The 22,749-nt window shown below is 58.8% G+C and overlaps 1 protein-coding gene across 1 annotated transcript in view; it reads left to right on the forward strand.

Moving 5' to 3' along the window:
* The window catches only part of AGRN (agrin), a 114,635-nt gene that overhangs the window by 48,729 nt on the left and 43,157 nt on the right, over window positions 1-22,749 (forward strand). The window contains exons 4-5 of the mRNA XM_017825689.1: window positions 8,680-8,727; window positions 22,010-22,225. Of these exons, the coding sequence (XP_017681178.1) occupies window positions 8,680-8,727; window positions 22,010-22,225 (264 nt within the window). The remainder of the gene's footprint in view (window positions 1-8,679; window positions 8,728-22,009; window positions 22,226-22,749) is intronic.

The following is a 22,749-nucleotide window of genomic DNA, read 5'->3' on the forward strand; positions in this document are numbered from 1 at the left end:
CGCGGGGCTGGGGCTGCAGGGGCAGCTCGGGGAGAGCTCAGGGGACACGCTCGGGGGGCTTCGTGCCCAGCATTGTCCCCTCTCCAGCCAGGGGGCTGTTCCCAGCGCCCTGGCAGCACAGGGAGTGCCGTGGTTCTCCTGGGAGCCGGGGAGGAGGGAGGCAGAGGCTGCTGAAGGCGTGGAATCCCCGATTTGGTGCCTTGGTCTGGAAAATCCTCTTGGGCTGTGGGTTCCAGCCTGGCTGCCGTGTTTGGAGAGGGGAATGGGGGTTCCAGGGGAGCCCAGCAGTCCGTGTGAGCAGTGCCCAGGGGCAGCAGTTTGGCTTTGTGAAGGCAGAGGTGCCAGGGATGGAGGAGCCAGAGTCCTTGGGCTCCTCTGTTGAAGAGCAGAAGCTGTGTGACAGCACAGAGAAGCTTCACCTCCCTCGGGTTGCTTTTGCTTCGCTGTGTGCCCCCTTTTGGGCAGCCCTGTCCTTCCAGACACCAAGTTCTGTGTGCAAACCTTCCTTTAATTTTGATTTTTTAAGGGGACAGGCATCACTGCATGCGAGGAGCTGGGTGGGAGAGAGGATCACAGAACACTCTGAAGGGACCCCCCAAGGGTCATTAATGGCCCATCCAGGGATTGAACCCACAACCCTGGCATTATTAGCACCAGGTTCTAAACAACTGAGCTAGTCCCAGGTCAAGGGTGTGCTTTTTGGGGTGCTCGTGGGGGGGACACCTGCTAACAGAGGGGCTGCCTGGCAGTGGCAGTGCAGCTTGAGCACAGGCAGTGGTGTGCAGACCCCCGGCTTGGAGAAGGGCCTGCTGTGCTGGGAGAGGGTGACCTGTAGCCCCTGGGCACACCCATGTGGCCCATTCCATACCCAGGCATCCCTAAGGATGTCTGGGAGATGCTGCCTGGTCCAGGAAGGGTTTGTTTGAGGACAAAGTTATTAAGTGATGAAACCCCCCTCTTCAGAAGAGACAGCCCTTATCCAGCACTCCCTGGCACGGCTGTTTATTGGGAATGGTGTGAATTAACATCCCTTTCCCTCCCAGCACACGAGCCAGGCCACCCCAGCCCCGAATCCCGCACCCGCTTCCCTCATCTCCCATTGAGAGGCTTTAAAAGCTCTTTATTTCCAAGTGCTGCTCAGCAGGAGTCAAGCTGGGTCCTGCCAAGTGTTAAATGAAATAATTAAAATCCCCACTTTCCCCCCCTCCCGCTCCTTTCTCCCTAATGCTGGTAATTAGCCTGTAAAACTGCAGGAGGGGATGGGGAAGGGAGAACGTGCAAACGCCTTCTGCAGCCTCCCTCCTCCTCCTCCTCCTCCTCCTCCTCTTCTCCCTTCCCCGAGGAAGCACAAAATGGCTCTCTAGGCGTTGGGTGCTGTCAGATAAATCCCAATTAGCTCCCTGCCAAACAGGATTAGCGAGAAGGGAGCCAGGTGGGGAATCAGCCTGGCAACAGCGGGAGCTGGGGGCTCCCACCCGGCATTGACTGGCAGCTGCCAGTCAGCTCCCAAAGCAGCTCTGCTTTTGGGTGCTTCAGGCTGCTACGTGGCATCTGGGAGGCAGAAACAAGGGAGGTGAAGCAAAACCAAGCCGTGTCTCCTGCTGGTGTTATCCCTTCCCAAGGAACTGGTGGCTGTGAGGTGCCCGGGATGAGGTCGGAGCAGGGATGGCAGGGCAGCGTGTGAGGGTCCTGCTGCTGCGTCCTGCCAGCTCTGTGCTTCAGAAACAAGAGGATAAAACCCCACCATCCTGCCCCACTGCTCTCAGCCAGCTGCACCCAGCCCCTCCTGCCTGGCTGCCGCGGTTTTTTGGCAATCCTGGCTGTGAAAGCCCAGAAATAAACCCATTAACAGCACCAGCTTTGAGCTGCCTGGTGACCACACGGAGCCCTTAATGCACTGAACACTTCTATTAAAACTGGGCAGGGGGCAATGTGGATTAGCTCAAATAGAATGTTTTCCTGCCTGTAGTAGGGGAGCAGCAGCTGTGGGTGAGTGGTAAATTGGGCTGTCCCTTGTCCCTCCCTCCTCTCTCCTGGCAGATGTGGTGACTCTCTGCCTCTTGCACCCTGCTGGGGATGAGCATCCTCTGGACACCCACAGCCTCAGCCAGGCTGCTCCCAGTCCTGAGGAGGAGGAGGAAGAAGGGGAGAAAGGCTGTTGCTGCAGAGGTGCAGTGTTATCAGAGTGGGGATGATGGGAGCTGGACTGCTCTGGAGCCTTGGTGTGGCTGAGGGATAAGGGATGAATCCCCTCTGCCTGGGCTGTTCCATCCCAGTATGGACAGGGACAGATGTAGTGGTACTGGGAGGGGGCCAAGCTATCCTGGGTCAGTTGGGAAGCAAAGAGGGGTTTTATGTGTTCTTTTGCCTTGCCAGGTCTTGCTGGATTGTCCTGCCCGGTCCTTCCTGCCTGAAGGACATGGCTGGAGTGTAAAGGGAAGTGGGCACAGTGGGCAGAGGGAGCAGGTGGGAGATGGGGTGTCCCTGGCACCAAAGCACGTGGTGAGGGTGTGGCAGCTGTGCAGGGTGTGTGCAGCCAGCTCTGGGGAAAGGGACAGTCACAGGCAAAAATGACATCCCACGTGGATGGACCAGGCAAGGGTGATGCCTCCCCAGTGCAAATGGCTCTTCTGGTCCTGGAGTCTCACCCAAAAGCCTCGCAAGGGGCAAAGGCACAAGTGTTTGTCCTTCCCAAGAGGGTGAGGAGCCAGTCTGTCCCTGCTGGAGTTTGAACCTGCCTCCCCCAGGACACAAAGGCTGTTCAGATCCCAGGCAGGGCCGCCCCTAGAAGTGGCCCCCAAATGGCTGGAGGGGACAGAGCCCTGGCAGACCCGGGAAGAAAGGGAGGACTGTGCGGTGGCTGATTTGCATGTGAAAACACGCACGGGGAGGATGCAAATGCCCTCGCTTCCCTTTGGGGGATTTTTCAAAGCCAAGCCTGTGGCCTTAGCCTGCATGTGCTGGGATTGCCGTGGCTGTGAAGCCCCACCCGGGAGGGGAAGGATGTGGAGCAGGCCAGGAGGGAAAAGGGATGCTGCTGGGGCAGCGCCCTGGTGAAGGCATCAGGCAGGACTTTGGCACCTGTGTCCCAGGACACAGTGGAAGGATGCAGGACCAGGCCAAGTGGCCACACGGTGGCCAAGTGGAGGAGAAGACCAGGGGGCTGCTCATTTTTTGGGTTTTTTTGGGAAGCTCTTGGCTTCTTGTGTGATGCTCCAGAAATTCCCACGGGGCTGCGGCGGCCCCGGAGGGAACCAGAAATGGGGCAGCAGTGACAGGGACTCGAGTTTATGCTTCAGGGGAAAAAGACTGTGTTGGAGGCTCCATCCTCTCCCTGGCAGAGGGCTTTGCTTGTGAGGGGGCTCCTGGGGTGGTTCCCAGCAGGGGTCTGCTTGGCAGAGGCACCCTGGCAGAGTGTTTCCTGCTGAGCCCTGTCTTAGCACTTGGGCTCTCAGGGGCTCTTCTCAGCCTGTGTGTGCCTGAGGAGAATGTGTCCCAGGGTGTCCAACGATCTGCCTTCCCCCTTGGACACAGGGCTATCAGCCCCCTGCTCCTGGGCTCTCCTGGCTGGGTGGTTGGGATGCTTGGGATGCAGCCCATGCCTCGTAGCAAGCTGGGATCGTGTTCTGGAGCCCCCAGGGAGAGGAGGGAGCAATGCAGGTTTAAAGAGGAGCAATCTCTGGGACGTGACTTGGATTTCCCCCCCCCCCTCTGTTCTCTGCTTCTCTCCTTCTCTGTTCTGCTCTTGGCAAGGTGCACCTGCAGTGCTGGGACACCCAGGATGCCCCCAGGCAAGGAGAGAGAGGAGCAGCGTGGCTCTGTGGGGTGGCTGTGGGGCCACCTGTGCCAACTCCACACAGAGACCCCAGGACCTGCTGGCTTGTGGTGCCTGAGGTGCCCCACGGAAGGACCACCCAGTCTCCTCCACATCTCCCCGTGGGAGGGGAGGGTGGGTGGATTCTTTAGTGTTTGTGTCCCTCGGGCTCCAGGCGGATTGCCAAGGTGAGGGAAGGAGGGAGGAGGCCGGGCTGGGAGGGGGACCTGCAGCTGGCAGGGGGTGTTCTCCCATCTCAGGTTGTTGCTTTTTGGAGGAGTGGGCAGCAGGAATGCTGCTGGGCAGCCCCTGCAGGCCTGTAGCTGCCTGGAGGGAGCCACAGCACCCAGACATCCCCGTGGGAGAGGAGAAGGCCCTGGGTCTGTGTGGTGGCTGCTGCCGTGGCCAGGAGGAAGCTGTGCTTCCCTTGCTGGCTGTGGCACATGCTGAGCGTGTGGAGACAGGAGGAACCTGAAGCAGCTCCTCTGCAATGAACTTCCCAGTTTGACCACAGCGGGGTTACCCAGTGCCACATCCCCACAGTGTTCATCTTGCCCTGTGAGCACAGGACGGGGGGTTGATGATCTTGCCTTGCCTTGCACATGACACAGCTGGATACAGAGAGCCCCTCCACAGCACCTGAGGGACAGGGGAGACCACAAGAGCCCTCCTGTCCCCTGGCTTGGATGATAAACCAGGCTCTGGAATGGCAGGGCTGTGTAGAGTCAGCTCAGGCTGTGTTCAGGTGGCTCTGTGACTGGAGGACCTTCCTCTTACTGGGTTTTTTTTTGGACTCTCCAGAGTTACCGTCTTCCTCCATGGTGAGGAAGAGCTCAGCCCTGTTTACTAAGGACTGTGGTGGCTTAGAAATGAGGTGGCAGGTCATGATGCCCTAAATGTGGGGTACCAAGGGCAGGGAAATCGTTTGCTGGGAGCTGTGTGTTTTGCCAGGAATGCTGTTTCCACCTGAGTGGAGAGCAGGGATGGAGTGGAGGGCCTGGGAGCCTGGACTTGTCGTGTGGGCACCAGGGACTGCTCAGGCTGCAGCAGGGCTCTCGTTTCGTGGTTGGACCTTCACTCCAGGTGCTCCAGGGCTCTTGGCCCTGACCTCCCTCTGGCTCTCAGCCCAGCTGTCCTCGTGCCACCTTTCCCATCCTTGCTGGCAGCATCCTGCCCGAGGGAAGCAGGAGGAGGGCACAGGAGCACACAGGTAGGGAGCAGCACGGAGTGTATCTGTGTCCTGGCACCTCTTCTCTCCCCTCCCGTGCTCTCTGGCAGTGCCAGCAGGGACCCAGAGAGGTCCCTACAGCTGGGTCCTGCTCCTGCTCCCCGTCCGTGCGGGTCTGTCCCCTTCCCTCCACAACCGATGTCCTAAAAACCAGCAACCAGGGGTTCTCCTGCTCTTTGCGTAGCTCTGCCGTCCCTGGGGGTCTCTCCGGGGTGGGCGATGCTGGGGTGGGGGTTGGGGAGGCAGTTTCTCCGCCTCTCAGCATCTCGAGTGGGCGGGCGGGCTGGGGCGGGGAGATGGGCTCACCCCCTCCCACCCTTCCACCCCCTGCCCTCCGGGATTCACCCCGGGGGGGGGAGGAGGGCAACCAGGAGGGGAGGGACCCGTCGGGGCGGAGTGCCGCGCCCCTGCCCTGCCCACGCGCGTGTCCCGGGGGAGCGGGGGCAGCGCGACCCCCGCCGCCTCCCGCTCTTTGTCTGCGCCGCGCCCCTGCGCCCCCGCTCCCCTTTGTTGGCCGCCGAGCGCTCCGAGGGGCTCGGTGTGTCCCCCCCTCCCCTTGCCGGGGTCGAGCCGAGGGGCGGAGGGAGGGGAGGAGGAGGAGGGAGCGGAGACACGGGCGGGGAAGCTCCGGGGCGCGGGGCGGGCGCTCCGGGTCCGCTCCGTTGTCTTGATGCTGCGCGGCCCCTTCCCCGCGCGTGGGGCGGGCGGAGACCGCCGGGATTAGGGGATCCATCCCCTCATCCACGCGTTCACCCACCCACCCATTCACCCGCCCGCCCAGGCAGCTCCCATCGCTCCCCGCAGCGCCGCTCCATGCCGGGCTCCACGCGGAGCCGGGATCTCTCCGGGAAGGGCTGGCATGTCCCAGCGGCGTGAGGCGGGGAGCCGGCTCCCTCCGGGGAGGGTGCCCGTGCCGAGGGGGCCGAGGAGGGCTGTGGTGGCCCCTTGCTGCTCGCCGGAGGGTTGGGAAGGTGCCGGGGAGCTGGCGGAGGAGGGACGGCGAGGGAGCGCCGAGCGCCGGCTGGCCGGGAGGAGCGCGGAGCGGAGCGGGGATGGATGTGCCGCGGCCGTGAGAGGAGCCTTGCCGTGGGAAAGGGAGCGTCTGCCTTCGGCCGGAGCGTGGGACAACTGAGCCGGCACCTTCTGGGCTTCTGCTCCCGGGATCTCGGGCTGCTGCCCGCGGAATTTTTGGCTCCGAGGACCTGCGGAGGGTCGGAGGCTGCTGGACGCGGGATCACCTGTCCCGGAGGAGAGCGCGGACAGCGGGGGAAGCTCCGTGTTTCTGGAGCGAGGATCTGAGAGCTGAGAGGCGGCTGCCGGGGTGGTCAGCCCCCCTGCCATCCCTGCCGAGAGGATATGGATTTTCCAGATGCTGCGAGCCTGAGGAGGGGGGTCCCGTGCTGACCCCCCGTCCCTGTCCCAGCCCCGCTGCCGGGAGCCAGCGCCTCTTGGTGCCGTTCCCACACCAGCAGCAGCTCGTCCCCGTCCCGGTGGGCTTGGCCGTGGAACTTGAGCTCTCTGAGCGCTGGGGTTGTTGTTTGCTTTCTGCAGGCAGGTGTGGATTGACACCTTCCGGGCTGGCAGAGGGATTGCTGAGCACGGGAGCGCTGCACGTCCCCCTGGAGCGGGCTGGGACCTCACCCCAGGCTGTGCCTCTGGGATATGGCAGCCGTGGGGACAAACTCCTGCCCCTGAAGGTGCCCCCCAGCCCGCCCTGCCCTCCTGCGAGCCGAGATGGGAACCTCTGGGAAAACTTAGGTTTTCCTGAAGACGCCCGGGGAGGGGAGGGAAGAGGGATCCATGTGAGCCTCGTGGCTGCCGTGCTGTGGATGGATGGACGGTGGGCTGAGCGTGGTGGCCCAGCATGACAGCCTGCCAGTACCCCATGGCGCCGGGGGCCCTGGAGCGGGACCGGCTGTACCAGCACAAGGTCTCCTTGGTGGTGCGGTACTTCATGATCCCCTGCAACATCTGCCTCATCCTCCTGGCCACCTCCACGCTGGGATTTGCCGTGCTGCTCTTCCTCAATAACTGTAGGTGTCCCCCGGGCGTGCGGGAGGCCGGGGAGGGACAGGCAGGGACAGGCAGGGCTGGGGTCAGCCCGGGCTCCCAGCGCTGCCAGCTGGGCTTCACCCGGGAGCTCAGCACTTGCCTGCTGCTGCCTGGGGAGGATCCAGGGAGGTGACAGCTCCACAGCTCTGCCCCACTTTTCCCTGCCGCGATGTTGGCCCCGAAGGGTGGAGCGGAGCTGGGAGGGCGGGTGTGTGTGGGCCGGCCCAGCTCCCTCCCTGCTCGGTGCTCTGAGCTGTGCCAGCACCCTGGGTGTGCCCTGTCCCGTCCCCAACATACTGTGTCCTGCTGTGCTGCTTGAGGTCCGAGTGTGGGGGATGCTCTGGGGGGATGCAGCCAGCCTGTCTGGGAGCTGGGGATCTCGGCAGGGCTCCTGGGAGTCCTGCCCTGGCCAAGGACTGCTGCTCCCTTGTTCCAAGCTGGACCTTGGAGCCCTGTCGCTACATATAGGTGGGAATGTGTCTCCCAGGCTCCCCGCTCTCTTGCTCTGAGGAATAAAGATGGGGGAGTTTTCCCTGAGGTTGGATTGTTAAACTGATCCCTGCTGTGGCTGAGTAGATCCCACATTTGGGCGTGGATCCATCCACGAATTGCTGCTGTGCTCTGTTACCTCATCCTTGCACAGGTGCTCATCTTTCCCTAGGCACAGCCTGTGGAGGAGTATTCCATCATGCAGCCGTGTCTTTGACCTCCTTGATGCTGGAAAGTGCCAAACACCTGCTGTGAGAAAAGCCTTTAGAGGGCAGGCAAATCCTCCAGCCTGGCTTTGGGATGCACCGCCCCCCGCCTCCCCTGGAGGGGAGCGTTGTTTGGGAACAAGCTCCGTGTAAAACTGTCAAACACACGGATGCGTTTACAAAGGCTGGCAGGAGCAAGGCCCAGGTGACAGAGCGGTGCCACCTCTGTCACAGCCTGGCTTTGCTGCCCTGGGCACATCTCTGATAGAGAGCAGAGCCCAGCTGGACACTGGGTTTAGGGTGTTCCTCACCCAGGATGGGAGGGTCTGTGGAGATCTGAGTGGAATCTTTCTCACCCCCCTGCTTAGTCAGACATAGAGGGCTGGCAGGTGGCAAGGCTGTGCCACCTTCCTCTGGGACCTACAGTCGTGCCCATGGGAGTGTTCACCTTCTGCTGCCCCAGGCTACCCCTTTCCCTCACTTTTTGGAGGCCCTGCTCAACCCACATGACCTGGTGAGTCCATGCCCAGGTGTGTGTGAGGGGAGACACGGCAGGATTGGCATCACAGCCCCCGTGGGATGGCACAGGACGGGCTGAGACAAGCCCCAGCCCTGCCAGGCACAGAGGGCTGCTCCCAGATCCCACGCCAGAGATGCTCCATCGATACCAGTGGGAGAGCTGGGGCTCCTGGATCCCGTTCCTGCCGCTCCCTTCTCGCTGCGAGACCTCCCAGCTGTCCCTGGGAGTCGAACCCGTTTGTGAAGGGCACGTGGAAGGGATGAAATGCTGGTCCAAAAGCTGTGGACAGAGCTCTGGGAGGAGAAGGAGGAGGAGGAGGGAGCATACAAAGGGACCTGCTGACAGCCCCCTGTTTTTTGTTTCTTTGCAGACAAGCCCAACAGTTACTTCACTCAGACGCCGCCGACGCCGCGGGATGGTGAGTACAACTCCCTGCTGGAGCCCGGCCCTGGCCTTGGGATGCACTGGAGAGCAGGTTGAGCCTCTCCTGCCTCCTGCAGCTGCTGGGGGAGCAGTGTCTCCTGACTCACTGATCTATTTTTGCAGCTGCCTGGCTGCTCTCTGTGCCCAGAGCAGTCCTGCATCATGGCCTTGCCCCTGCCGAGGGATGCGGGATCATCCCTCCGGGATGAGGAGAGGACAGAGTGATGTCCCTCGTTGCTCCATGGAAGCACAGCAACCCTTTTCCTGCAGAGGGTTTCCTGGGTGGCTGTGGTAGAAGTGGAGAAGGGCTGGAAAGGGTCCTTCCCAGGGAGAGCAGAGAAGGGATCCAGGATCATCCCTCCAGGATGAGGGGAGGTGTCCCTCGTTGCTCCATGGAAGCACAGCAACCCTTTTCCTGCAGAGGGTTTCCTGGGTGGCTGTGGTGGAAGAGGGGAAGGGCTGGAAAGGGTCCTTCCCAGGCAGAGGAGGTGGGACAGCACCTGGGACTTGAATTTTCCCTGGACCTGTGATCCTTGCCTGTGGATTGCCTCTCCCCTATGGATTCCTGGTGTCTCATGAGCTGTGTTCTCACCAGCACCTCACATCATTGCTCAGGGCTTGCTAAAACCTTCTGATTTCACAGACCTGGAGGAACTTTGTGGGTTTTTTTGAGGCCAGGCTGTTATCAGCCAGAGGCTTTAAAGGCTGTTGGATGCAGGCAGGCAAGCCCAGGCTAAGATAATGTCATCACAGGAGCTTTGTTTCCTCAGAAAAATCAGGCTTAAAATGCCCTGCCTTTCCTGGCAGGCTCTTGAGCCACCTTCCCCAGCCTCCCCAGCTTCACGTGCAGAGATAAGAGCCCAGCAGAAAACAGCAGCCAATTAATAACCTGTTTGTTGCTTTTTTCTTGCCTTCTCTGGTTGGGGGCGGGGAAGGAGGCGGGGGGGGGGAGAGAAACGGATGCGAGATAAAATGTGATTAATCTATAATTGGACCAGAGGAGACATCTAAAGCCAAAATAAAAACTCACGTAGGTGGAACTCCTAGCTCAGGGCTCCAAAATATTAACAGCCCAGCCCATCCAGATGCCATACTCCAGAAGATCCCTGGTCCCCCACAGGAGATGGAAAACTACCACCCTTGGGAGGCTGCCAAACGAGGCACCTCCGTTGCAAGTCTCTGTGTGGGGTAAATGCCTTGTGTGGCCTTTGGGAGGTGTTTTTGGGGGCACAGGGGGCATGGGAAGAGGGTCCCTCTTGGGGTGAAGGGGCTGGTTCTTGCTGTGCTGGAGGGACTGGCTGGTCTGTGCCAGCTGAGGATCCACAGCTTGGGATTTCTGCCTGCCAACCCTGCTGCTGGGGAGGTTTGCTGTGGTCCTTTCCCCTTCCTAACGGTGCTGCAAAGCTGGACAGAGCCACTGTCTGTCCTGGCAAGGTCAGAGCTCAGTTTTTGGCTGAAGGAAGTGGCTTTCTACACCTTGGGCATCTCTTCTGTCAAGTCTCTGTCGCTGCCCTGGTGCTCCAGTGGTGCTGGAGGTGACAAACTTTGCCAGCCAGCAGGGAGGTGTCTCTAATTAGCATTAGCTGTGCCAGGGGAAGGTTTAGGTTGGATGTTAGGATTAGGTTCTTCACCCCAGGCACTGGAACAGGCTCCTCAGGGCAGTGATCACAGCCCCAAGGCTGCCAGAGCTCAAGGAGTGTTTGGACAACACCCTCAGACACGTGATGGGATTGTTGGGGTGTCCCGTTGGACTCCATGATCCTTGTGGGTCCCTTCCAACTCGGGTTATTCCACGTGTGCTTCTCTGATTTGTGTGCTGTTTACCTCTTCCTTCTCTTGCAATTCCAATTTCTACAGCAGAAAACCCGTCAGCCACACATTGATTTATAGAGTGGTCTCTGCTTCGTTTGGAAACAAGGCCATTAACGCTGTTAACTCGCTGCTTTCTCCCAAATCTCCAGTGCCTCTGGCATTCCCGTGCCTGGGCAGGGGATTATTAGGCTGGATAGAGTCTTGAGGCCTGGCTGACTTAGCTGCAGTGCTCCACGAAAGCTGCTGCCTTGTCCCCAGCTCAGGGACTGGCCTGGGGCGCCCAAGCTGGATAATTCCTCTCCTCCCTCCCTGCTGGAGCATCTGCGCAGGGAGCGGGAGAGGGGGCGGGTGTTGGCTCAGCTGCCACCCCCCAGGGCAGCAGGAGGGGGCTGGCAGGTGTGGGCAGGGGGCAGGCAGGGTGGGCTCTGCCTTGCCCGAGTCCCCTGAGGGGGGAAAGGAAACGGTGGGGGAGGATTTGGAGGGTTCCTCCTCGCCTCTCCCTGTTCCTGGCTTTCTGTTTGTGTGCAGCGTCCCTCGGTGGTTGGGAGGCAGGATTGCTGGGCAGGTTTGCTCTGGGGAGGGCAGGGAGAACAGGAAACCCTCTCTGAGACCTGCTGAGAGCTGGGCTGGCTGCTCAGGGGTGGGGGCATCCATAGGATGAAGTGCCAGGCTGTCGGAGTCAGATCCTTGTTATCCTTCTCTTCTTGCCACCCTTTTCCTGCTGCTGGGGGAAGAATTGCCTTGGGCTTACAGGTCATGTAAGGTGCTTCCCTCCCCCTCCCTGCCATGCCCTCCCCACCCCTGGAATTGTCCAAGGCCAGGTTGGAGCAGCCTGGTCTGGTGGAAGGTGTCCCTGCCCGTGGCAGGGGGTGGAATGAGATGGGTGTTAAGATCCCTTCCCACCCAGACCATTCCGTGATTCCATGTGTGCTGAGGGCTGGGGCTGGGTCCCACCTCAGGACACATTTGTGCTGTCCATAACCATCTCCTGCTGCTGAAAATACAGGGAGAAAATACAGGGAGACAGCCTTGGGGGCCTTTGGTGTCTCACTTTTGCCCAGGTGGCTCTGGGCAGCTCTGTGCCTGCTCAGTGGGGATGGGGAGGGGAGGGCTTGGCTGCCCTGGGAGAAGAGGCATGAAAATAGAACCTAAAATAAAGCCCAGGCTCTTCAATCTCGGTCCCTTTGTGTGCCGTGGTGCTGGAATATCCTGCTGGCTTTGGCTGCTGCTCCCAGCCTGTTTCTCTGGTGCCACAAGCCAACAGAAAACTTGGATGCCACGGAATGAATTCCCAGCGCCGGCTTTGTGGTGGGGCCGATCCCGGGGAGTGCAATGGGAAGGTGCAGCAGATCCGGCTCTTTTTTGGCTGCCCACAGGTGCATTTTGCACCCCCTCGTGTTTGCTGACCCCCCCCCCAGTGCTCTCTTCCTTTTGTATCTGTGCTTTTCCCACCCCCTGCTCTCCCCCGCATGGGTGGGAGCGTCGCGGGGAGCAGGGAAGGGTTTGCACGCCCTGCCCGACACCTCGGGATGCGCATCCCGAGGGAGACAGGCAGGTCCCGACCATCCCTGGCTCCAACCCTGAGTGCTGGTGGCGTTCCTGCCCCTCTGGCTGTGCCAGCTGGTGGGTGGCTGGGGTGTTGCTGAGCGAGGAGGGATTGGGAGCGTCGGAGCGTGGCGGGGAGTCTGTCACACATCACAGCACGGGGAAAGAAAAAAAATCACTCCCTCTCTCCGCACAAGGTGAAATTTTTTCGTACCTGGCTGCTCATTTTGTGAGCAGCTGCTCACTTTTAATTACACGGTGCCTACTCCTCCTCCTCTAAGGCCCCACTGAACGACGACCTCCTGTCGGGGGGGGTGATGCAGGGTGGTCCCCTTCCAGCATCCCGGGCAATCCATGCCTCCAGAGTGAAGCCACCCACCCCCTGGGAGGGCCCAGCAGTGAAGTCACCATGGTTCCATCACATTTTTGGCTTCCCCTTCCTTGTTTCCTGCTCACACCCTGTGGCAGTGAGGTGACATCTCAGGAGCCAGGAATGGGGGCTGCTCGTGGAGCCTCATTCCTGTGCACTTATCCCTTATCCCAGCCCGGCTTCCCCTGCCTGGATCTCCCCCCCCCTGAGCCCCACAGCACAGTGGGGAACAAATCCAGGCAGGTTGCTCTGGGGAGAGGAGAGGTGCTAAACATAGCTCTCCAAAAGCAGGGGGGGGAGAGGGGGTGCAGCAGTTGTTAGACACCACTTTTGATCTCCTGAGAGCATTTTCTTCTCCATTCACAGCGAGGTTTGAGCTTTCTCCTGGGGATCAATTTGTGCACTTTCATGTTACGTGGTTTAAGTGGGAGAGGAGCAGTAGATGGGAGGACTGCTAAGGTGGACCTGTTTTTCCCTGGATTGGGCCCTTGCTAAGGTTAGATCCCGAAGCTTGCCTCGCTCTCTGCCTCACATCTCCCAGGACTGTCCTTCTGGGATGCAGCTGCTCTGTTTAATGCTTTGTGTGAAGCACAGAGGGAGAGAAAGGACATCAGGAGGCACAAAGCTGGCTGAGGCACCCAGGGGACAAGAAATCTCCCTGCACAGAGCCCCAGAGGACCTTGCAGGGCACTGGCAGGGCCTGGAAAAGGTTGGCCAAGGACGGTGTGGTGGCTTTGCCGAGTGCTGGTGTTGGACCTGCTACAGCTGGGGAGGAGCTGTGGTTCCCCCCAGGCATCCAGGGGCTGCTGCAGCCCCCCTTCCCTCTCCAGGCTCTCTAATCTCCCCAGATTGTAAACACTGCTTTGCACAGCAGGCAGGTGGGAGCAGGTTAAAACCTCCCAGGTATTTTTTTCCCTCGCCTCCCTCCCTCCCTCCCTGCGTGGGCAGGTCCCCGCTCTTGGCTCGTGCTCCGTGGTGGGTTTTGGGGGTCTATGTGTGCTGGGGTGTGCAGGGAGGGCAGCAGGACCCTGCTGACAGGGCTGGCTGCTGGCTCACATCCCGTGTGGAGCGTGTATCCAAACTGTCCCTGTGCCCAGTGGGGGCTGATGAATCCTGCAGTGACTGGGAGCCGTGACAGTCTGCCCAGAGCTGCTCTCACAGGGGCTCCTGACAGATTAATGAGAGCCTTTTTAGATGATGTTTGGTTTGCAAGAGTGAATTTGATGGTTTTAGACCCCAGAACACGGGGATGCTTCCAACTCCTCCCTTCTCCTTCCCCGTGCTCTCTCCCATCTCCCTGCCTGCTGCACATGAATTGCCTTTCAGATCTTTCCCCTGATCAGCCTTTTTCCTTGCTGCCCACCCCTCCTGGCTCCCAATTGCAGACTGTGTGGTCACTTTGCCTCCTGCTCCTCCTTTGTCTGCCTTGGACTGCGTGGGGATGAGATGCAGTTCTCCTGTTCACAGGGTGTGTTCCAGGTCCGGGGGCTTTTGGCAACAAAGATTTTATTTTGGGTTTTTTTGAGCGGGTTGTAGCTGCTGCCCACCACGTTTCTGGGCTTCCCCTTGCTGTCTCCCCATGTGACACAGGATCACAGGGTGTGTTTGGGGCTGGTCCTTGGTTTCCTTGGGGTCTCTGTCACGTGTAGAGCTGTGCAAGCAGGATCCTTGGGAGAGCTGAGAGTGTCCCAGAGGCTCCCAAACTGGGCAGTGGATGCCTCCCATCCTCTCAGTTCCTTGAGGACCTTCCATCCTTAGAACCTGGAAAACTCTAGGTGGTTTTGGGGACTTATTCCAGAGAGGTTCTTGAAGCTTTGGGGACCCACTGCAGTGTGGCTCAGTGCCATGGCTAAACTGGAAATAAGGAAGGACATGGAGCTGTTGGAGCGAGTCCAGAAGAAGCCACCAAGCTGATTAGAGGGATGGAGCAGCTCTGCTTTGAGGGAAGGCTGGGAGAATTGGGATTGTTCAGCCTGGAGAAGAGAAGGCTTTGGGGAGACCTGATTGTGGCCTTCCAGGACCTGAAGGAGCTACAAGAAAGATGGGGAGAGACTGTTTAAAGGGCCTGAAATGCCAGGACAAGGAGGAATGGCTTCAGACTGACAGGGAGGAGGTTTAGATCGGATATTAAGAAGAAATTCTTCCCTGTGAGGGTGAGGAGGCCCTGGCACAGAGAAGCTGTAGCTGCCCCATCCCTGGGAGTGTCCAAGGCCAGGTTGGACGGGGATTGGAGCAACCTGGGCTACTGGAAGTTGTCCCTGCCCATGGCAGAGGGTGGAACGAGATAGTTTGGGTTGGAAGGGACCTTAAACACCATTCTGTGACTTTGTGATGTGCCCAGTCCTGCTGAGGGAGGGAGCAGTGCTGCTTCCCCATCCCTTGGGTATCCTCTGGCCTGATTTGCCCCTCACCTGCTGGTGAGGTGAACTCTGCAGGTCCACATGAAGTCCCTATCCCATGCTGTAGCAGTGACAGGGCACCAAGTGGGTGAAGATGGGCAAAACCAGGGCTTGAGGACTCGGGGCCAGCACATCCCTAACGCTGCTCTGGCCGTGCCAGGGGCAGGGCTGTGAGCAGAAGTGCCTGGGTGTGGTGCCAGTGTGGTGTCGCTGCCACACGGTCTGAGGGCTCTGCCTTTCTGCCCTGCGAGGGCTGGGGGTGATTTTGGAGGGCGAGGTGGACGCTCTGCCACCCTTCCTGCCCTCCCAGCCCTCGGGGCAGGGCAGGCAGCTCCTTCTCCCTCACCGAGCAAGGCCTGGCTGATGCAATTAATATTGATGGCAGGGAGGGTGGGCTCGGGCGGAGGAGCCGCCGTGCACGGGGGCTGCAGCGGCAGCCGAACCCTCTCCATGGCAACGGGCACCTCGCGCTCATGCAGAATTAATGCCGGCCCTCGCCATCCTGACACTCCATCCCCGGGGTCTGGCGTTCCCCGCTGCCCTTTTGGCACAGGGAAGCCCTTCAGTGCCCTCCCCATCCCTGGGGGGCAGTGGGGAGGGGCGGGAGGTGAGGGCAGAAAGGCAGCGCCCGGCACTGGGGGGAAGCTGAGTTTGAGCATCCCAGCTCTTCCCCTCTGCCGTCAGGGGCTGCTCCCTGCTTTGTATTCCCGGCCCAGAACGCTTTAAATGCCTTCAGCAGGGGAGCACCCACCGTTTTCCAAACGGGGAGAGGTTTTAATCCGTATAATGGCATGAGATTAAAAGGCACATTTGTCACAGGCGGCGAGTTCTCCAATTCCGGCTCTTCCTGCGAATTCCCAGTGCCAGCAGTTCAGCCCTCAGCAGGTCCCAGAGGTGCAGGTTGCCCTGACCTTCCCGGTGTGCTCCAGGGACGTGGGTCTCTCTCCATGTCCTTCCTGCACCCCTGGCTGCAGGGATTTGTGGCTGTGTCTGGAGCACGGCAGTGTGGCTGTCATGCCTTGGGAGCCTTCCCCTTCTCCTGCCTCTTTCCTCTCGCTGGTGACACTTTAAGCCATGCAAGCAGGCACATCCCACCCTCCCGTCTCCTACCCACGAGCTGTAATTAAGTTTCCAACTGTGCTTTTCTGATTGTTTTTCTCGGCCCGTTCGGAGAAGGGACGGGCTCCCCCGGGATCTGGAGCGGGTCCAGGCTGGCAAATGTTCTGCCTTCAGCAGGCAGGAATTGCCTGCCTGTTTTCCCAACATCCCCCTCCTCCGTGGCTGTTCAGGGCCCTCCTCATCTCCCTCATCCCTCAGCGAGATCCCTGCTCAGGAAAAAGCTTTGGTCCAAGGGGGAGGAACAGTGTGCCCACCAACCGTGTGCCCACCAGAGCCCCTCTCCAGGGCTGCTCTGGGTGTCTGGGCACTGCCAGGGACGTGGCACAGGCGCTGCAGAGGAGCTGGCAGGGTGCTGTAAGCAATCAGCAAGCTGTCCAGGAGCTTCTTTTCTCTACACTGCAAAAGAGCACTTCTAACATTACATTTATGATTATTGTTATTAAGCTGGAGAAACATTTTAATGTGAATGCTTGGGGCTTATTAGCTACAGCTCCTCACCTCAAGATCTCAGAGCACTCGAAGCCAGCTTGTTATTAATCCCTACTTAAACTGAGCTACTTACCTGCTGACTTTGGGGGGCTGGGGATTATCGTCTGCAGGTCTTGGAAGCAGGGGAATCAAGGGATGGGGAGTTGAGGCTGGAAGCTCTGAAGCTGCAAGCAGAGGCTGCTCTCCATCCTCCCTGCCTGCTTGTCCTCCCTGCCCTGATCCAAGGAGGCTTGGAAAAAGGCTGGGATGGGGATGGATTGAGAAGCTGGTCCAAGAGCTCTTTAGGAGCACCTGGTGTACGTGGCAGCGTGGCCAGAGCTGGCAGGTGGGAGAGGAGTGGAGGGTGCTGGGTGCAGGCTGGGGAGGGCAATGTGCTCCTTGAATCCTTGGCTGCTGTGGTTTTGGATGCAGGGACTGAAGGGGAGAGCACAGTGCAATCATCCTCCTCCCTGCCTGCATCCCCACAGCAACCCAGCTCCTGCATCCCATACCAACTCCCACATCCCCACAGCAACCCAGCTCCTGCATCCCATACCAACTCCCACATCCCCACAGCAACCCAGCTCCTGGATCCCCACACCAAGCCAGCTCCTGCATCCCTAAACTGCTTCATCTCCTGCATCCCCACACCAACTCCCACCTCCCTCTGCAGAGCAGAGCCGTGGGTGGCTCGTGGCCACTCTCAGGGTGGCTCTGCCCTTCCTCTTGGCCACAGTGGATCCATCCTGTTCCCAGCTGTCCTTCCAGCCGTTTTGGGCATCTGCAGGCACTGTTGGAGACGAGGAGGTGGAGCTGGTGCCATCTGCCCTGGCAGCCACTCGTGGAGCACCAGCCACCTGCTCGGGGAGATGCTGAGCTGCACCTTGGCAGGGCCTTCCCTGGTAATGAAGCATCCCAGTCCCTCCCTGCTGCCAATTAGGGGCTGCCTGAGGAGGTGTCGTGGCTGGGGTGGCACTTTGGGACTGGTGTCATTACACCTGGTGCTGTGGGCAGTTGTTCTTCTTTGTGCAGGAGCAGCTTGGTTCTGATGTTGCCAACAGCTCTTGGCCCGGGTGGGCTCCCAGAGGCTCCTTGTCACCTCCCTCCTTTCCCCTTTTCTTTGCTTGTGGCACAAAGCTGGGCCAGAGGAGGGTTGGGTTGGACATTAGGAAATATCCAGAGGATGGCTGGGCACTGACCAGGCTCCCCAGGGCAGTGGGCACGGCCCCAGGGCTGCCAGAGCTCCAGGAGCGTTTGGACAACGTGGAATTGTTGGGGTGTCTGTGCAGGGCCAGGAGCTGGACTGGATGGCCTGTTCTCCAGGCTGTGGCAGTGTCCTTCCTCTTGTCTGGACTGTTCAGAGGGGAGGCTGGTGTGCCCCTCACCTTCCCAAATTAGCCAGAGGACAAGGAGCCCTCCTTAGCATCCCTTTATGCTGGTTCCCTGAACCAGGAGGTCACTGCAGGTTGGAAGGCAGGTCCTCACAGAGCCTCAGGGCACAGCACACCTGACCTGGAGCCCAGGCTCTGAACCCAGGCAGGTCTTTCCCCGAGCCTTGATCTCTTCCCAAAGCCTTTTCAGGCCCAGCCTGGGGCTGAGGAGCTGCCTGTGGAATCCCGCTGGCTCAGCCGGGGTGGGAAGCGCGAGGACGTGAATAATTTGTGACGACACCTTTTTGCTTTCCCCTTCCTCTCTAGAAAACTCATTTCTATTATTCTTGTTGTTGTTGTTATTTATTATCCCCTTTCTGCTCCAGTGCTGCTAAGAGCCAGGGAGAGGCTTGGCTGGAATTCAGCGTGGTGACAATGAGCCCGAGCCCTTCCCTTTTGTTCCCTGCAGCTCGCTGGAGTGCTGGATGGATACCTCACTGAGCTGCCTCTCTCCCTCATCTCTGGCGGCTCAGGAGGTTTGGGAAAGGTCAGCTCCGAGCTTTTTTTGGCTCCAGACAAGTGCTGCTGTCATTGTTTGCCAAATGCCTCGCTGTGGCCTGTCTCTGCAGCGCTGGGATGATTTAACCAGAGCTGTGCTCTCACCTCCCTGCACGGCCCCGCTGCCCTTTCCAGTTTTGAAGCTCAGCCTTGAGCAAGTGATAGGACAAAAGGTTTTAAAGTGAAAGAGGAGAGATTTGGATTGGATATCAGGAAGGAATTCTTCTCTGTGCAGGTGGTGAGTCACTGGCACAGGTTGCCCAGGGAGGTTGTGGACTCCCCATCCCTGGAAGTGTCCAAGGCCAGGTTGGACGGGGTTTGGAGCAACCTGGGCTAGTGGAAGGTGTCCCTGCCCGTGGCAGGAGGTGGAATGAGATGGTCTTTAGGGTCCCTTACAACTCAAAGCATTCCATGACTCTGTGATTCCTGCTCTCCCAGGGCTGGAGCTGGTTGGCAGGGAGTGGGAAGGTGTCTGTCAAACACCGGGGCTGTAACAGCTCACTGGTACAACATTCAGCTGATGTGGAACAGGAGGTAAATAAATACCTTTTATATTTATATTTTGCTCACTTGTTGGCATATTATGTTCCTCAAGTGTTTGTGAAATACAGTTCTGGGGGCAAGGATAGACTGAGACTTCAGTTCTTATAAAATAGCAGTTTTCTTTATGTGGCTTGACCCAATTAACTTGATAATGCATTGTGGCCTTTCTGTCGTTTACCAGTGCTTTTATCACTTCAGATGAAGAGATTCTTTAAAATATGCAGGTGAAATAATTAGAGGGAGGATCACTTAAAAGGTGACAGGACCCAGTTTGGCTCCAAATCTAAAAGAACAATTTTAAAAGTGTCTTTGAAGAAGACATGGCAAAGCCATGAGCAGTGTTTTCATCTCTTCTGAAGTCCTGTCCAGGGCTGAAAGCTTTTTTTTTTTTTCCTGCCCAGTTCACAGGCTGGAAACTGTGGAGCACAGGGACCAAAGGCAGAAGTGCTGTTGGTGCAGAGAATTATAGAAACATGGAAACAATGAGGTTGGAAAAGCTCTCCAAGGTCTCTGAGTCCAGCACAGTGTTCACCACTCAGCCATGTCCCCAAGTGCCACATCCACACATTTTCTGAACACTTCCAGGGATGGTGATTGCTCCACTTCCCTGGGCAGAGTGAGCCAGGTGGGAAGGAAACGCAGCCAAAAACAGCAGCAAGGGTCTTGGGATTGGGGTTTTTGGGGTGGTTTGTGCCGCCCTGAACTGGCTCCTACCAAAAACTTCTCCAGCTTGGGTGGGACCAGACCTGGCAGCCCCTGCCTTGGATGTGTGAGGCTCCTTTCCCACACTCTGAGGCAAGAACAGAAGAGCTCAAGGAAGGAGTGAGTTGTCTTTGCCACCTGCTTTAAAACCCTGGATGTGCTTCCCCCCTTGGTTTCCCATCTGGTGGCTTCAGGTGGGCACCTCTCCCCATCACCTTCGAGCAGGCACCTGGTTGAACTCCAGGCTGGCTCTGCATCCTGCTTATGGCTCTGCATCCCACACCTGGCTCTGCATCCCACACCTGGCTCTGCATCCCACATCTGCACACCCCAGCTCCCTTCCATCCCTCTGAGCTCCAGGGCAGCTCCACCTCAGCCTCCCCAGCGACTGATGGTGCATCACAGGTACATCCCTGCTCCACAGAGCTGTGCCTGGGGGTGGAGGGAACGGGATAAATCCTGCTTTTCCCACTCGGACGCCTCCCCTGCACCCTCTAATCTCGCAGCTCATCTGCATTTAAAAAAAAAAAAAAAGAAATCAAAAGGGAGAAAGAGCAGCAGTGGGAAGTGCAGGAGAGACTATCCAGAGAGCTTCATAAAAATGATGAATTGCCTTTAGATATTGGGCAGGAGAGGAAGAGAGTTCCTTTTTTATTTCACGATATTAGCCTGTAGTGGCGCATTGTTGCCGCGCGTGTGAGCTCGGGAATCTCGAGGCAGCCGGAGCCAAACGCCCGGGAATTGAAGTGTAAATGAGCCGCTGCTGAGCATTTTATTTTGCCTTTTATGATTTCTCTTTCTCTCATTATGTAGGTCAATCTCCATTTCTAACGTTGGGCTGCGTGAGGGGGAGGGCAGGGGGAGGTGAGGGGTGCCCGGGGGTGGTGGGTACTGTGCTGGTGATGCCAGTGCAGGTTTAGGTCGGGTATCAGGGAAAGGTTCTTCCCCCAGAGGGTATCTGGGCACTGACCAGGCTCCCCGGGGCAGTGGGCACGGCCTCAAAGCTGCCAGAGCTCCAGGAGTGTTTGGACAACGCTCTGAGGGACAGGGTGGGATTGTTGGGGTGTCTGTGCAGGGCCAGGGGTTGGACTCTGATCCTTGTGGCTCCCTCCCAGCTCAGGATATTCCATGATTCTATGGCATTTACCTGCCCAGCAGGGCATGTTGTGAGCGTCAGGCTGTGCCTGTGGCACACCCAAGGGGCACAAAGCTCTGGCATCTCCCTCTCTCTCTGTCTCTCACCTGTGCCCCTTGGGTCTGGAGACATCTGCCCCCTCTCTCCCTCCCTCCCACTGAAGGATGACATCTCCTGCCACATTAGCAATTCAGATGCTGAACTGGCCTGTGCTGGCTGCTCTGATTAGTGGATGTGATAAAGAGATTCCTGCATCTCCCTGGGAGTTGTGGTGTGGCTGCTTTGCATACACGGCAGTAAATCAAGCAGAGTGTGTGTGTGTGGGGGATGATCTGTCCCACACTGAGACAGGTGAGGACGTTTCCTTCTGCGTTCCCTGCCTTCCCTTTCCTTTGCTGGTGAGCAGAAAACGCTCTCAGCTGTGTTGTGGAGGACTCAGCTTGATCAGAGGGGTCCTGGGCAGAGCTTCCTGGAGTGCTAGGGATGCTCCTCTGTGCAGTGGGATCAGAGGTACCTCCCTGCTGTCCTTGACCTCCCTGCTGGGCTGCAGGGCTGGGGACAGACCCTTCTGTCTCCAGTTCATGCTGACAAAAAGCAGAAGGGGCACAGAGAGGACAAAACCACGGGGGTGTTAGTTCCTTTTGGACTGTGCTGCACCCCAGCCTTTTCCCTCCCTACCCTCGTGTGGGATGAAGGTGCCTGGCACATCCTCTGCCTCACCTGGCCGCTCTCAAAGGGCAGCAGGGCTCAGTCACCAGTCCCTGCTGCCCTTCCCCGTGGCCTCTGTGCTCTGTGGATCAGGTGCTGAGCTTGCCTGTGTCTTTGCTGGGCACAGGCAGGAGTTGGGAGCCCAGGGTACAGCAGCCCTGGTGGGGCACACCCTTGGTCTCGTGGCTTTGGGGTGGGTGGCTCTGGAACTGTGGGTAGGTGTCCCCACACCCCAAACGTGTCACCCTTGGTGTCCCTGGAGAAGAACCCATCTTAACCCCCTGGCCCCTGGCAGGCAGCAAGAGGCAACGTGCCAAGGTGGTGAAATCCTTGCCCTAAGCCAGGAAAGGACCTTGCTGTGCCTGGAGCATCCTCCTGGAAGTCTGGGTACCCTTGAGGGCTGCAGCACTCCCTGTCCTGAGCCTGGGTGGTGTGGGCTGCTCTGCCAGGGAAGGGAAGGGGGTGGCACGGGTGGGTGCATCCCTCTGGACCCCTCCTGTGGGCAGAGGGGCCGTGGCTCACCCTTCTCTCCGTGTCTGTGCCCGCAGTGTGCCGGGGGATGCTGTGTGGGTTCGGGGCCGTGTGTGAGAGGAGCTCCAGCGACCCCTCCCAGGCCTCCTGTGTCTGCAAGAAAACAGCCTGTCCTGTCGTGGTGGCCCCTGTCTGTGGCTCCGATTACTCCACCTACAGCAACGAGTGTGAGCTGGAGAAGGCTCAGTGCAACCAGCAGAGGAGGATCAAGGTCATCAGCAAGGGGCCGTGTGGTGAGTGAGGACAGGATCTCCTCGTGGAGGGTCCAGGGAGACTTGTCCTGAGCTCACTGACATCATCACTGGCGGTGTCCTGGGTGATGGGGACGTGTCTGATGGGAAGGGACACGGAGGGAATCACCAGCTGATCAGCAGAGTGTAATAAGAAGGCAAAGTGATGGCCAAAGGCTGTTCAGGGGGTGCATGGCAGCCCCATAGGGGAACAGCCCACTCCTGGGCATCCCTGATGTCCTGGAGGATGGGAGGGGACACTGAGGGAATCACCAGCTCTGCCCTGGTGATCAGCAGAGTGCAGTAAGAAGGTGAAACGATGGCCAGAGGCTGTTCAGGGAAGGGGTGTGTGTATGTGTGACATCTCTACCTGCTGCCCCACCCCACCTCCCCAGGGTGGGTCACATCTACCACAGCTGGAAGTGGGAGTTGGCTCATGCAGGGCTGGATGGGCTGATAAAAGCCCTTCCCCAGCCTGGCCTTCACCAGCTGTGAGCAAGGAGCTGTGTAAATGAGCCCCCCCGGTC

This window comes from Lepidothrix coronata, unplaced genomic scaffold (assembly GCF_001604755.1).
Source record: "Lepidothrix coronata isolate B3197 unplaced genomic scaffold, Lepidothrix_coronata-1.0 Scaffold122, whole genome shotgun sequence".
In the NCBI taxonomy this organism is placed as follows: Eukaryota; Metazoa; Chordata; class Aves; order Passeriformes; family Pipridae; genus Lepidothrix; species Lepidothrix coronata.